The sequence below is a fragment of the Salmo salar genome, chromosome 25 (assembly GCF_965601325.2).
Source record: "Salmo salar chromosome 25, fSalSal1, whole genome shotgun sequence".
In the NCBI taxonomy this organism is placed as follows: Eukaryota; Metazoa; Chordata; class Actinopteri; order Salmoniformes; family Salmonidae; genus Salmo; species Salmo salar.
The window spans coordinates 15,494,029-15,509,909 of NC_138315.1; the positions used below are offsets into that span (position 1 = coordinate 15,494,029).

Genomic DNA, 15,881 nt, shown 5'->3' on the forward strand with positions numbered 1-15,881 from the left:
AGGTGCACAAGGGTCAAATGTTGCATTACTATTCATGTCCATCCAGTATCCAGGGACTATTATAGGGGATGAATAAAAAAATCATTTTAAAGATTTTGTGCACTTGGAATCTGAAATGTCATGAATAAATACAATTGAGAAGGCAACTGTCTGGCTTGTTTTCTCTTTGGTTTCAATACCTGATTTCTCATAAAACCCTCCACTGCTTTTTTTTTATTGCATAAGAACATACTTTATGATCTACTTTGTGAAGAAGTGTTGTATGATAATGTTCTGTTACCACAATGATACAAAATCTATAAAGCTGAAAAGAGAAACACAGTCTACCCACAAACATAAATAGGCTGCAACAAATCACATAACGTTTATTGGTTGCGTACACAGTTTAGCAGGTGTTATAACGGGTGCAGCAAAATACTTGTGTTACTAGCGTACAGTAAAATGTCAAACATGTACATAAATAATAAATATTCAAAAACTAGAAAAAAGAAATCAAGAATGTCAGAACAAATCCAATTAACAACCCAAATAGCACTGTATCAGTAATCCAAATACAATTTTTGCTAATATATACACCAACAATATATAGTAAGAAGGAAATATACAGCAGTAGATATATTACAGTGAGCTATATCAAGAATCCGGCGTATAAATAAACAGTGTAACAAAAATGCAATGTACAGTAGTAGATATATTAGAATGAGCTATGTGAAGAATACAGTATATGAATACACAGTGTGAAAAACTGTATAAAAGAAATGGGAAGTGTCCATTGTTCATTGCCTCTGTACATGGGACAGCAGCAGTGGCTTAGTATGGGCGTATGCGTGTGTGTGAATGTATATGTGAGTACAGGAGTCGGATTGGGTGTGTGTGTATGTGTGTGTATGTGTGTGTGTGTGTGTGTGTGTGTGTGTGTGTGTGTGTGTGTGTGTGTGTGTGTGTGTGTGTGTGTGTGTGTGTGTGTGTGTGTGTGTGTGTGTGTGTGTGTCTGTGTGCGTGGGTGTTTTGTGAGTCTATATTTGTCTCTTACTATAGGAGATGGTGTGATGGATGTTCAACAGTGGAATGGCCTGGAGATAGGAGCTGTTTTTCAGTCTTTCAGTCTTTCATCAACAGACACAAACAAGTTACACATTACACATTGCACAAATTCTAGACAAAAGTTCAGGAAAGGCAATTCTGGTTCCACCAGAAGTATTTCATAAAGGTCAGAGATCAAGCTGCATGTATTGCCTCCATACTGACACCCTAACACATAGCAAGAGAGTAAAAGGCGTTGTTGCAGGAAAGGGATAATCTAGTGCTGTCAGAGTAGTAGGTAGGGGTAAAATTATAGTGGCTTAAACATGACTGTGTGGGTCAGTCATTGGTGCTTCTGGAGGACAGAATTGCCATGGCAGGGATGATAGCACAGCATTACCACAGTTCAGTGTTCAGCCATGCACTCTCCCCCAGAGAGGCCATTTATTTTATTGAGCTATCACTGTACTGTAATCCACTTTTTGAAAGACAATTTTCAAGGTTCAAATTCTTCATTTAAGTCTGCGGTGGACTGTCATAATGGGACATTTAAAGGGTCAATTTTGTTTACCACAACATAGTGTGCTTCCCTCTTGGAGTTCTAAGGCTATTTCGTGACAGTACACTTCGTTTTTTTTCTCTTTGTGGGAGTGCTATAAAAGGTAAATCACAGAGGAGTTTTTTAATCTTATTTAAACTTTTAGTGTGTGTGAGGAGGTTGGTCGTTTGGAAATCAAATAAATAACAATAGTTAATAGTTTGTGTTAAATTGAAGTTAGAATGAAGTTCTAGATTTTAAAAGGATTCACATTTTTAGGCTACCAGTAGCCTATGTAAAATAAAAAATATATAAAAAATAATAGAATATCCCAGAATAGAACACCAGCACAGGTACAGCATCAAATCCTCTCAGTAGTAAAATAATAACTTGTACACTTGTACAGAGAAGTGTTCTATTTTTTCCCGTTTGTGGTTAAACTGTAGCATACGCTGGAAGGGTATGCTAAAGAATCGATGGAGAGCGCAATGATAAAAGGTATTTCTTCCGCATACACCACATGCGGCGGAAATACGTGAGCAAACAGGAAGTTCTTGGTGCGTATTTTCCGCGGGCCTTTGACGACAACAGAGATGCAACAGTGTACAGAAATGGCGGGTAAGTAATAGATACGTCAATTACGTTATATAAATGAACAAAACCTGTCTTATGGTTTGTATTACAAGTTGTATGACAGCTGTGCTTACCTCTTTGAGTTTTCGAGGGCGTGGTATGTTGCTGTCACAGGCAATCCAGATGGCAAACAAACAAGCTAGCTAGGTAGCTAACTGTTAGCCAGAGGCTCTGGCCCTAGCTAGCCAGCTTGCTGAGTCAGTGATGATGATGATGGTGGTGTGGCTATTCACAAGCTATTCACAAGCTAGATCCTGAATGTAGAACTGCATCACATATAGAAGAATGTCTTTGACTGCATGTTAGCAATAGCTTGTAACTGGTGTGCAAATGACGAAAGCTAGCGACTGACTGTGTTGTGCAATGCTTCACCATGGTGTGTTTATTGTCGCTTCAATAGCTCAATGTTCAATGCAGGTGGATTAACTAGCTAGCTATGCAGCGCCAGTGGCTGGCAAGCTAGCAATCTAGCTTCCTTTGTAAACAAGAATAGGCCTGCTATCTATTGTCTTGCTTTACTGCTAACTAGCAAACTTACCACTTGGTGTTCAAATCAGAATGGAGAATGATGCAAATGTAGAAGCTAGAAATTGTTTGTTTTGATCCATAGGGATGAACCCAATGGAGAAGAAGTTGGCAGAATATAAGTGTGACACCAACGAAGCAATCAGCTTAAAACTAGGTTTGTTTCATTCATCTACTTATTTAGCTTTGTGTAATCTCATACTTTTGGTTTAGGATGTTGAGAGAAAGTAGCTACTTTCGCTGAAATTTGTAGTTTGGTAGATGACACTGAGTGTTTCATATTCATAATGCAATATTTTATGTTGACTGACTATTGACAACACCCTCTAACTCAAAGAATTAACAACTATTTTTTTCTCAGTCCGTTTCGCAGATGATTTGGAGGATGAAAGCACAACATTCCATCCAGAGTACAGCCACCAGCTTTATGGTGATGAGTGAGTATCAAACCTGATTCAACCCTGAGGTCTGTGTGAATATCAACCCTGAGGTCTGTGTGAATATCAACCCTGAGGTCTGTGTGAATATCAACCCTGAGGTCTGTGTGAATATCAACCCTGAGGTCTGTGTGAATATCAACCTTGAGGTCTGTGTGAATATCAACCCTGAGGTCTGTGTGAATATCAACCCTGAGGTCTGTGTGAATATCAACCCTGAGGTCTGTGTGAATGTCAACCTTGAGGTCTGTGTGAATATCAACCCTGAGGTCTGTGTGAATATCAACCCTGAGGTCTGTGTGAATATCAACCCTGAGGTCTGTGTGAATATCAAACCTGAGGTCTGTGTGAATGTCATTAACGCATCTGCATGTGAATTCTACATCTGTGTTCTGGTTGCATGACTAAACCGTTAATAACAGGATTATATGAATGCTAACTCATATTTAGTCACCTTTTTCTTCTTTTTTCCCCCCCTCAGTGAGGTGGCTTTTGGATACAAAGGCCTTCAGATTCAGCTGTACTACAGTGCTGGGAACCTGAGCACCCTCTTCAAAGTGAAATACTCAGCCAGAGTCACAGAAAAGTTTGACTGTGTGGAGGTAAGAGTTGTTTGAAATTATGCCCTTTGTTACTTACTTATGCCAAGTGCGGTAACACTGACTCCGTTACCTAAAAAATAGATGTCCTGTCAAACTATAGGCATTCAGAGATGGGACCCATCATATTGTGAATGGTTTTTTCGACCACATGACTTGACCAGGGAAAACTCTGGGTCTTGGTGATGATGGACGATAGTTTTTCCTGGTCAGGTGACTAACCACCCTCAGTACCCTTCTACTATCTTCTCTTCTGAAACTTGTCCAGTTTCCCAGCCTGCTTTAGTTTGAGGTGAGCTGTTTTGTGAGTCTTTTCGGTGGGTTGCTTTGTGCATGTTTCTGTTGGCCTTCTGTAGTGATCCAGAACCTCACTCTTAGTGGCGGTATTATGCAGCAGATAAGAGATCTCATGTTTTGTCAGACCACTCCCAGTCTATCATGGGCCATTGGTACGCTAATCCTATCCCTCCCTCCCTAAAGGGAAGGATCAGAGTTGGCTCAGCCATTGATTTGAGTGGTTCTGTGATAGGCTGCAGGAAATGGAATATGTCCTGCTAGGGTGTGTTTCCCATAAGTGTGTTTTTAGCAGGAGGGAGATCACTGAAGAACTTGGTGCATAGAGTGAACTCCAACTACAGTTCGGAACCTCTGCCAAAGTCTTCTTGGTCATCAGCTATTCTGTATAAAGTAATGGCCAATAACCCTTCACTGGCTTTACACACAGGTATTGATGTAATTGCTGCAGTAACGTTGCATTAACATATTTTAATTTAGTCATTGTATGGAGTTGGCTGATTTTCATTATTACACAATATCAAGAAGACAATGTTGTTAACTTATATAATTACAGCATTTCTACATTTCTAGGTGTAACGTTTTTTAAATTTATTTCATTTATTTAACCTTTTTATTTAACCAGGCAAGTCAGTTAAGGACAAACTGTCACCTAAGCCGGATGACCCTGGGTCAATTGTGTGCCACCCTATGGTACTCTGGACCACGGCCGGTTGTGATACAGCCCGGGATCGAACCAGGGTCTGTAGTGACACCTCTAGCACTGAGATGCAGTGCCTTAGACTGCTGCGCCACTCGGGAGCCTGTTAGTAGGATAAACTAAATGTTGTGTTCCACTAAAATTGTCAAAATGGGAAGCAATTGCTCAATTGAGTGTGAAGTGCATTGACAGTAGTAACATTCTAAATAAGAAAAGCACTGGCAATATCCTATTTTTAGACACCAATCAGTGCAAATGTTTTTCTTATCTACTTTTTTTCCTTAGTAGTTTTCTTATTTCAGTATTTGCAAAACAGTCTATACTGTTCCAAATACTAAACAGTACTCGGAAGTAAAAGCAAGGCTGAATAATTTCTGATGATAAAGGCCAGGCCAGCGTTGACCCACGAGTGTCCACCTCGTTAAGGGTTTAGTGCAGCTGGTGTGAGGTAGAGAGTTAGGGAGCAGTAGAGTTCAGGCTGCATCTGAAGTGCTTGTCTGTGAGTGTGTGCTCACTGTGGCTGGGTGTAGTGCAGCTGGTGGGAGTTGGAGAGGATGGGAGCTGTGGGACAGAGTTCAGCATGCAGCTGCTACTCCAATGGAAGACTTGTCAGAGATCACCTTAACCCTAAACCAGCCAAATGCTATAATGATGGACTCCACACAGTCAAACATCATTTTTGTTCTCAGTCATTGTTTCATACTGGGCATCAATAGTGAAAATCTGGAGAGAAAAATAAATCAGTTGGTGTCTGTTAGCCTAGATGTAAAATGTATAGATAACACGTACAAATGTCTTGTCAGGATTTTTATTGCCATATGTAGGTTATGTTTGAGGCCGACGCCATTGGTAATGATTATTTTGAATGGAAAAGAATCCAACAAAAGGTAATTTGTTAGATCTACAACTTTTCTCAAAGCTCCTCTAAGCAGAAAGTGAAAAAATAACTTTTTGAAGTTAGTTAGCAAAAAAGTTAGTGCCTCTCTGGGCCCCGATAGTGATCTAATTTAATGTATTTCCTGTATAGCCACACGTATAAGGGTGAAGTCCAAGAATTGTAAAAAAAAAAATAATAATAATAATAAAGAACACTAAATGGGATTACGTTGTCAGCCTTTTTACCTCCGTGTTGACGACTCTAAATAAGATGTGGACACATGGTCAATTATATCCTGACGATAAAAGGCTTTCAGATTAAACAAAATGTTCTAAAGATGCATTGTTACGTCATCTATACCAAACTATGGCTTCTTTTATGCAGGATTGTGCAATTTAGTGTCTAGTATATAGGAGAGTGCCTCGGACAATATGACTTGTTTGCCCATGGCCTTTTTATTTCAGCTCCTTATTCCTCAGAAATGCAGTTGAACAATTACAATGGTGAAGTGGCATTCAGCTGCAGGTGCATTACTTCCAGTTGGATATTAGCTGATGTCTGAAAGGAGAGGAATTAGCAGTGTGTTCTATTTGCCTTTTGTAGTGCATTTTGTTCAGGCCTTCTTCATTTCCCTGTTTTCAATGGCGAGCAGCAAGGGTCTCTGTACAGAAGTAATACCCATCACGCATGTAAATGGTGTGAAAGGGCTGCTTAGCAAGTTAATACAAGGTGTTCTCATGTCAATCCTTGTGGAAATGGATACAATGCAAACATCACAGCTGAACCAAGCACACATTCTAGTGAGTAAAAAGTCCAGGGGGAGGGGCCCTTTGTCTGCCAGGCTCTTTGAAACGTGGGGGCAAATTCATTTGATTGAGTTCGCTAGGATTAGAGGAAAGGCCTCTATTATGGATGCCCAAGGTTTTTTTTTTTTTTTAGTTGAGATCAATTCATTACATTTTATTGCCCAGTGAGAAGCAGAAATACGTTATTGTGGGGACTTCATAAAATATTCATGGTTTAACATGAGTAGTAAATTTATTCAATTAAGTGCTCTTTCACCAAGGGGTTGGGGGGGGGGTGCTTGTCTCTGCTCAGCTGACAGTCTTAATTGCCTAATGGTTCTCCTTTTTGTGGCACAAAATATGTATTCTTCCACTTTAATTCCTTGTGTTCTGTCAATCAGGGCTGGAGCATAGCCTAATTACAGAACAATAGGACCTTTTTTTTTTTAGGTGTAGTTAGTGATTACATATGGAAGAGAAATGTCCACACACTTCCTGATTATTGTCTATTGTATAGTTGGTAAAAAAAAATACATGTAGTAAAGACCTTTTTGTTATCGATATGATGACTCTATATCAAAGAACAAACACATTGTACTCTGGGGAAACGACTGTTACAAAGACCTATGCTAAATGTTGAAGAAATGGGGTTATTTCAAATGTATTTTGGAAGGTGATAAGATTGTAAATGACCTCCCTAGCAAAAACGTATCTTGTTGGTAATCACACTTTTGAACAGAAATGGAGCAATGCATATAAAATACCAGGCTACTTTTCCATATACAAGATGCTGTGAGTTTGTGTCGTTCTACTAAACCCTCTTTCTTTCCTTCCTGCAGCCTGATGATGTTGAAGGGAAGATCCGGGAGATCATCCCCGCTGGGTTCAGCTGCAACACGGACGACTTCACCTCATTGTTGGAGAAGGAGACCAACTTCAAACCCTTCGGCACCCTGCTTCACACATACAACGTCCACAATGTGGAGGAGGGAGAAGATTTTACCTACCAGATTCACAAGGTTCACATGCTAGTCCTTGCTCTTACAATATACAAAAACATTAGGTTGTTGTACAGGCCAACAGATATTAGTGCTTTCCATGCCTACTGTATGACCTGCAGATTATTTCAGTATAAGAGGGTGATCTGCTTATTTATCATGACTTTGATTGTCCTTGTACTTTCTCCATGTGTTGTGTTCCCTAGGTGGACGTGTCGTGCCCGGGATTCCGAGAGTACCACAAGCGCCTGCAGACCTTCCTCATGTGGTTCATTGAGACGGCCAGCTTCATCGACGTGGACGACGATCGTTGGGACTTCTTTCTCGTGTGAGTGTCTGCCCTCCTTAGCCAATGTCACTCTCCCCCGAACCCTTCGTTGTCTCGTTGAGAAACAATGGGCTCCTTTTTGAGGCGCTCGCCACCAGTTTATCCGACCAGTTTGATTTATATTTTCCCTGGCCGTTTGAGAATTCTTGATCTGGCAAGAGTCGCCTTTGTGTTCAAACCTTTTTTGTAAAAAAAATTACAATGTTTTGGGGCAAGAGCTGATTGAACACTGTTGTCTTTTGAAACACTGAATGACATCTAAAACAGTAAAAAGAGCCTCTGCCAGTGTTTTCTTTAGCCAACCAACTATTAAGTGACAATGGAATGAAGTGATGTGGAGGGCCTCGATTTCCCCCGTCTAGCCCCTTCTCTTCTAAATTGCAGTCCTCCAATTAAGTGCATAATGTATTCCGTTTGCAGCAGGTGTACAGATAGGGACGGCCTGGCTGCTCCAGCATGCGGACACTGAAAAAGGGCACCCGGAGAATGGAGAGGAGAAAATGGCCGCGGCCTGGGAGTGTGCCTGGAATTGACCAGCTTCTCTTTGTGTTTTATCTGCAGATTTGAGAAGTACAATAAGGATGGGGAGACGCTCTTCGCAACTGTTGGCTACATGACAGTTTATAATTACTATGTGTATCCAGACAAAACCCGACCACGTGTGAGGTAATTGCTAGGGGCGCACGTGCCTTCCCATTCTTTTGTACTAAAAACCAGAGGAAAATTATACATTTCGGTCTCCCTTGTCCTACAAAAAAATCCCAAATTACTGGCTTATGTATCCAACCAAATGATCAGTGTCTTGGGGGGGGGGGCTTTGGGCTGTAAATAAGCATTTGGATTGATGGACATGATAACAATTTGTTACGTTTCTTATCAAGTGAAAAATTGCTCCCTCAATTTTCGCTTAATTAGTACATCATTCTGTCAAGTGTTCTTTTTTTTCTCCTTTTTTTTCAGTCTTTAACATTGGTCATGTTTCAATTTTAATCACGTTTACAAGGTCTTCCCATGTATGTGAAGTGAAAGAGGGTTAGGTTTGAGAGGTCTGTGAAGCTGTTCTTTCATGTCTTTGTGTATGTTGACCTGGTGTCCTTCTGAACAGCCAAATGCTGATCCTGCCGCCGTTCCAAGGAGAGGGTCATGGTGCTCAGCTGCTGGAGGCAGTGCACATGTTCTACTGCAATCTGCACAAAGTACAGGACATTACAGGTGTGTGTGTGTGTGTGTTAACCTAATTGTCTTACTTACATTATCTTATGTTTCAATTTGGGGATGAGGCTATAACTGTGCTAGAGTTTAACTCATACAATTACATGCATGCATTTGCATAGTAAAACACAAAGCAGTTGCACACCAATATACTGAACAAAAATAGAAATCCCACAATTTCAAAGATTTGACTGAGTTATATTAGGCCCTAATCTATGGATTTCATATGACTGGGAATTGAGATATGCACCTGGTCAAATACCCCCCCCCCCCCCCCCCCCCCCCCCCAAAAAAAAAAGGGCCTCAGGATCTCGTCACGGTATTTCTGCATTCAAATTGCTATCTATAAAATGCAAATGTGTTCGTTGTCTGTCACTTATGCCATAACCCCACCGTCACCATGGGGCACTCTGTTCACAACGTTGACATCAGCAAACCGCTCGCCCACACAACGCCATACATGTGGTCTGCGGTTGTGAGGCTGGTTGAACGTGCTGACAAATTCTCTAAAACATTGGAAGTGGCTTATGGTAGAGAAATGAACATTCAATTATATGGCAACAGCTCTGGTGGACATTCCTGCAGTCAGCATGCCAATTGCACACTCCCTCAACTTGAGACATCTGTGGCATTGTATTGTGTGACACAATTGCATTTTTTTGTGGCCTTGTGCAATGATCATGCTGTTGAATCAGCTTCTTGATATGCCACACCTGTCAGCTGGATGGATTATCTTGGCAAAGGAGAAATGCTCACTAACAGGCATGTAAACACATTTGTACACAATTTGAGAGAAATAAGCGTTTTAAGTGTATGGAGAATTTCTGGGATCTTTTATTTCGGCTCATGAAACATGGGACCAACGCTTTACATGTTGTGTTTTTTGTTCAGTGTAATTGCTTTGCGTAGGCAAATTACATTAATAACAGAAGCACCTCAGCTACCCCTGTCCAGAGGAGCACCCTGATTTTTCTTGTCTATTTTTCCCTCTACTTTGAATGGGGAGATGGATGGACAACTCCTGCTAGAAGGAGGTCTTGTTCCATGTGGCTTTAAATCCTCCATGTTGCTCTGCACTGAATTAGTTTGAAAACCCCAGTGGAAGCTGGATATATGTACATTTGAGCAGGTTCAGCAGTACTGGGCTTGTTACATGCAGCCACGATCATAGTCTGACAATGGTGTAATTGTTTGACTGTCAGAAGTCAGTGGGACATGAATATAAGCCCTTATTGAAAACTGTAGCCTTAGATGTGTTGGTGTGGTAATGTGGACAGTTTTAAAAAATGTATATATTGAATATACCTAACATTCGATGTAATTGTATGTGATATACACTGTACTGAAATAATAATGCAACGTGTTAAATGGAATCCCAAGCTTGTTTAATTATCTTGATCTTTTCAGCCGAAGACCCCTCGGAGAGCTATGTGAAGCTGAGGGACTACGTTCTGGTCAAGCTTTGCCAAACACTGCCGTCGTTCTCCATAGACCAGCTTCCCTTGGGCTTCAGCGACGACATGGCCACAGAGGCCAGGGAGAAATTTAAGATCAACAAGGTCAACAGCAACTTCATCCACAGAGCCCAGAGAAGGATATGTTTGATTACTGCACTTTCTGAGGATATTAAGGCTATTTATTTTTTTTAATTTATTTTTTTACTTTCACAAAACCATTAATGGACAAATTCAGTCATTAACCCATGGCTCTCCAGTCCTACAGGGGAAAATGTACCATTCCATTTAAACCAGTGGGCACTCACTTCAAAAGTGGCCCCTGCTTGATTTCTCTTACTGCACTTAGGCCCAATTTATATTACTAGTTTCCTGTGTCCCCCTCGCATGTAGATGATTATCACAGCTTTCTACCCATGATGTGGAAAGACCAAATGCTTGTTTCTAACTCTGCCTCGGCTCTTGTGTGAAGCTCCAGGCGTTGTTGTACCAGGTCCTTAATAGCTCTACTAAGGAATGGTTCAATCTTTTCTAGATGATTGTGGAGACCGACTACGGTTTCTTTAAAGGCAGTAATAGCCCTGTCCTGTTTTTGCGCCTACAGAAACACGCACGACGAGTGTACGAAATCCTGCGTCTGAGGGTGACGGACATGAGCGATGAGACGAAAGCAAGAGATTACCGCCTGGAAGTCAAAAAGAGGCTATTTGCCCCTACCAAGGTACGTTTATAAGACAGGACCGCAGCTTCTCCAGTGAAATGCAGTGTCCGCCTTGTGCTTTAGTTTCTAGTCCAATGGAGTTAGCAGGTTGTCTGTACAGTGTAATGCTAACGGCTGTGTAATGCTAACGGCTGTGTAATTCCCTGTGGGCTTCATCAGTGGTTAATGGCTGTTAGTCACACTATTTAACCAGGATCAATCAAGTTGATTTGATAATTGATTATACAGCGCTTCTCCAAGTGCTTAGTGTTTGACAACTTATGACTTTAGAAAGGGCGGAGAACGAGGCCAAGAATATGACATGCACTTTATCCGCTTAGAGCTACTTCCGGCTGTTTAGACAGGCACCCCAATTCTGATTTTTGTTTTTTGTTTTTAACTAATTGGTCTTATAACCAATCAGATCAGCTTTGTAAAAGATCTGATGTGAAATGTTCTAATGTGATTGGTCAAAACACTAATTAGCGGGAAAAGATTGGAATTGGACTGCCTGTCAAGACATAGTCTTGTTACTTATGTTGCATGACTTTATCCAGAATCGGGAGAACGATTATTCCCCAGTTGCAGGAAAATGTCTGGAGTACCAAAGGCTTATTATAGGATATACAATGGAGCACGGCAGGCGTCCATGGTAGTGTTACCCCAGGATTCAGTTCCATTCAGGGCAGTTTCTATATGCAGGATTTGCATGTCATTGAGGAGGAGGGGGGAGGGGGGGGGGGTGTAATTTAGGTGGAAGTAGGTTGCTGACATCACACATTCAAGCAGTTAGAGAAGCTGCTTGCCAAATGGCACACGTTTCATATCAGCACTGTTACTGTGCTTTTGAAATCTGATTTAAACAAACTAACTCATTTTGTATTGACACGATAACATTGATTTACATATTATCCACGTTCCATGACATGTAATTGTTGAGTGTCTTATTGAAACCCAGCATAGCAACCGTTCGAGGATTGCTGTCAGCAGTGTAACCACACATCTTGGGCAAAAGGCCAATGAGGAAGAAAGTGTGGCGGAAAAAGGAAGTAGCAATTCCTTTGTAGACTCTGTGGAGGGAAGAGATCTGGTGACCAGATGCAGCAGGCAGTTCCTGTGGAGGTTTGGTTTGTAGCGAGCCCATCTCATTGAATGTGTGGCGGATTACACGTTTCTGCTCACCTCTGGCTTCTCTTATCCCCCATTCCCCAGAGAGAGGGTGTGTGCACATGCTTTTTTTTGCAAATGTCCCCAAAATACACGAGTGAGGAATCTTGGTCCATGTCCAGAATCTGTCAGCACTCATGCAGACTCGATTACAGAATAATTTTCCTCCCTCCCCTCCTCCCCTCTGACTATTTGGGTTTAAGACACTGAGATGCTGTCAGGTCTGCAAAATGAGGACCCACAGGAGGAATAATACTCAATATAAACTTTCTCTTGTCTGTTAAATGTGCGTTATGTAAGATTAGCTGCTGCTAACATCATCAAACTTCGAAAATACATCTCTTAACAGATATATTTGCATAATACCATCTCTCATTTAATAGCCTACATTTTTTTTTAAAGACATGGTTAACACAAGCTAATTATACAAAGTCTTGGGGGGAGAGGGGGTGGCCGATGGATTTCACACAAACGCTGTGCATTAACCAGTGGATGTTTTTTATTTTTATTTTGTGTACTTAGAAGAACCAGCGGGAGATGACCAAGATGATGAAGTGTCTGCGGCCAGAGGAGCTGGCATCCCACATCAGTCAGATGGACACGGCGCTGCAGCAGGAGGAGCTGGAGAAGAGCTACCAGGAGGTGCTGGCCGAGTACAGGAGAGTCATCGAGAGGCTAGCACAGGTCTGATCCAGGGGGCCGAATGTCAGCCCTGCCTACCCGCTGTAACACAACCCCCCCACCCTGGCCTCTTCTCCTACCCTTCCTCCTCCTTTCCACTGGTGGTCCTAGATGTACAGTAGAGGTGCAGCTGGCTGGCTGCCTGGGGAAGGCCCACTCTGTGTCCCATGTGTGTAATCACGCTGTGTGAGCTTTAGTGATTGGGCAATCATTCACAGGTGATAGGAACACCATCCGTACGGTCTGGCTGGGCAGAACATGCCTCTTCATATAGAGAATAAGGGAGAAAGGTTTTATTTTTTTTCTCTCTCTTTTTTTAATTTTTTTTTCCTCTCTCTGTCTAGCTTTTTCCTGAAGACGTGTTGGTTTTGAAGCACTTCATACTGAAATAAATGTTTTTTTTGTACATTGATCAAACCTAGTTGTCCTCTTTATTGACGCTATTCTAAAGTGTAATTTCAGATTCACGTGTTTTATAGTTGTTGGGGTAATGTATTACATGCAGTAATTATTGCTCTGTGATCATTTTCCCGGTAGCTACTATTGTACTGTTAAAATAATTGTTGTTGAGAAAAATGGGTAAACTACAGTATTCTATTTAATGCCTTCCTACTGTTAACTGCGTCCTGATTGTACCAGATAAATTGTACTTTTAAGCACAGTGGATTTCAACTGGACTGAATATACATTTATACAATATCAGTTACTCTATTTAGTCTAATCAATTTACAGATGTAATTTTGTTCAGGCACCCTCTTGTGGCTAATGCAACTTCTGATTGCCCTTTATGCTGAGTGTTGGTCTAATGAGCATTATGGTTTTCAATTTAAAACCTCTTTGCCTCTGCATTGCCCACTTGTCCAAAGCGCTGTGATGAATAGCCATCTATGCATACTTTCACACATCGTTGCTGAATCAAGGTCTCCAGGTTAATTTTCATTTTTTTCCTCCACTTCAGTTGTAAGAAGTAAAACCTCTTAATACTTGACCAGCTCTGATTTAAATTGACTCCACTCATGGCCACCAGGGGTGTCATTTCACTATTGGAGACCAGAGCATGTATTTTCCTGTAATGTGACTGTACAAAATACTAAGAACACCTTCCTAGCATGGACTCTACAAGGTGTCAAATGTTCCACAGGGATACTGGCACATGTTGACTCCAATGCGTCCCCTAGTTGTCAAGTTGGCTTGATGTTCTTTGGGTGGTGGATCATTCTTGATACACACGGGGAAACTATAGTGTGAAAAGCCCAGCAGCGTTGCAGTTCTTAACACAAACCGATGCGCCTGGCACCTACTACCATACCCTGTTCAAAGGCACTTCAATCTTTTGTCTTGTCATCCTCTGAATGGCACACATACACAATCCATGTCTCGAGGCTTAAATGTCACCTCTCATCTATACTGATTGAGGTGGATTCAACAGGTGACCAATAAGGGATCGTAGCTTTCACCTGGTCAGTGTCATGGAAAGAGAAAGTGTTTTATATAATCAGTGTATAGCTACCGTAGATGCTGAACTGACGGTTGAGAGAAGCGTTTGGGTTTCATTGTATTGGGAATAGTGGCTGCTGTCATCCGAGTTCTGACTAGTGTTGGGACTGGGCTGGATAGGGCTCCATGCTGTTGGACAGTTTACCGTCCTCAGTGATGTTGTCAGAGTGAGGGGCTGTGCTGTGGGACTGGGACCCCGTACCTCCCCCCCCCCCCCCAAGACCAGACCACACAGTGACGTTTGCAGAAGCAGCCCAATGACTCCCCTCGAGCTCTGCCATGCAAATCAGAGGGAGACCTCAGTCCCTCCAGTGCACCTGTATAGGGCTGTGAAGGTCCTGGAATTTTGGATGACGTTTATTGGTCAGCTAAATGACCGCGGTCTCCGTTATCGTTTGATAAGCAAAGAATCATTTTATGTTGTTTTTTTTGTACATAGCAGGGGTGAAAGGAAGCTGGTATGGTATCCTGGCAAGATAAATAGTGGGGGTACACTGTACTAGTAAAACATGAGCCTATCACAAAAGTTAAAACAAAATGTCAAAACTGTAGGCTTTTACAACATTATCATTACCACATGTCAGCCACATGAAAAATGAAAGAATGGACTTAAATGGGTGTATACAGTACATGCTCCAAAATGTGCTGTAGTTCTATGAGAACACTGACATTTTTCCAAGGCAGAGATGACTGGCTGAGACTGATGCACTGACAGCAGTAGATGCAAACATTCAGGCAGTGGTGGACATGGAGAAGTGGGTATACTGTAATTTTGCCAAACAAATTCTGTGACAAACAGTGACATTTTGAATGACCAAAAATTATAAATCACATGTTGGTCTTTCACAGTCAGGCCAACCCAAGCCGTACTGTGGAAGTAGGCTAATAGTAGGCCTACTGTTGAAATGGATCAATTAGGCTGTCAACTGAGTCAATTGCACAGGTTTCTGATCTTTTCCCAAAAACATTGTCACACAAAATCAAAAAAATTGGATGTTCTAAGTCCACAACAATGCATAAACCACTTCAGGAGAACACTTTTGACATCTGGGGGAAAATCTAAGACATCTTGGGTTTTGAGTGTCGTTACCCTTTAATTCAACTGTGCAGGCACCTAGCACTGTTGTTTGGTTAGCAGTGTTTCTGTAGCACATATGAGATGGAGTTGGAAAAACAAATGGCCAATGGATTGATGCAAATAATCATGATATCATTCTGCCAGGTAGGCATAGGCTACTTTGTAGTTAACATTTAATTAAGAAGGCCTTTCCATCTACCAGAAGACATTACCGGTAGGCCTTTCATTAGCTTCACTATATTGTTCCTTTTCCTTATGCCTACTTGTTTAAAACCTGGACATTTTACTTCGTATTATGAGGCATGTCTTACTTTGCTTCAAATTAGCCTATAGCTAAAAGTCCCAGCATAGAAAC

At 41.5% G+C, this 15,881-nt stretch overlaps 1 protein-coding gene across 1 annotated transcript; it reads left to right on the forward strand.

The window, feature by feature from the left end:
• Positions 1 to 2,072: 2,072 nt before the first annotated feature.
• Positions 2,073 to 13,368, forward strand: LOC106586226 (histone acetyltransferase type B catalytic subunit). The gene is made up of 11 exons (XM_014173267.3): positions 2,073 to 2,179; positions 2,805 to 2,876; positions 3,081 to 3,156; positions 3,638 to 3,758; positions 7,251 to 7,430; positions 7,616 to 7,737; positions 8,299 to 8,403; positions 8,843 to 8,949; positions 10,357 to 10,508; positions 11,008 to 11,124; positions 12,793 to 13,368. The coding sequence occupies exons 1-11, from the start codon at positions 2,155 to 2,157 to the stop codon at positions 12,958 to 12,960; spliced, it is 1,245 nt and encodes a 414-aa protein (XP_014028742.1). The 5' UTR covers positions 2,073 to 2,154; the 3' UTR covers positions 12,961 to 13,368.
• Positions 13,369 to 15,881: the final 2,513 nt, after the last annotated feature.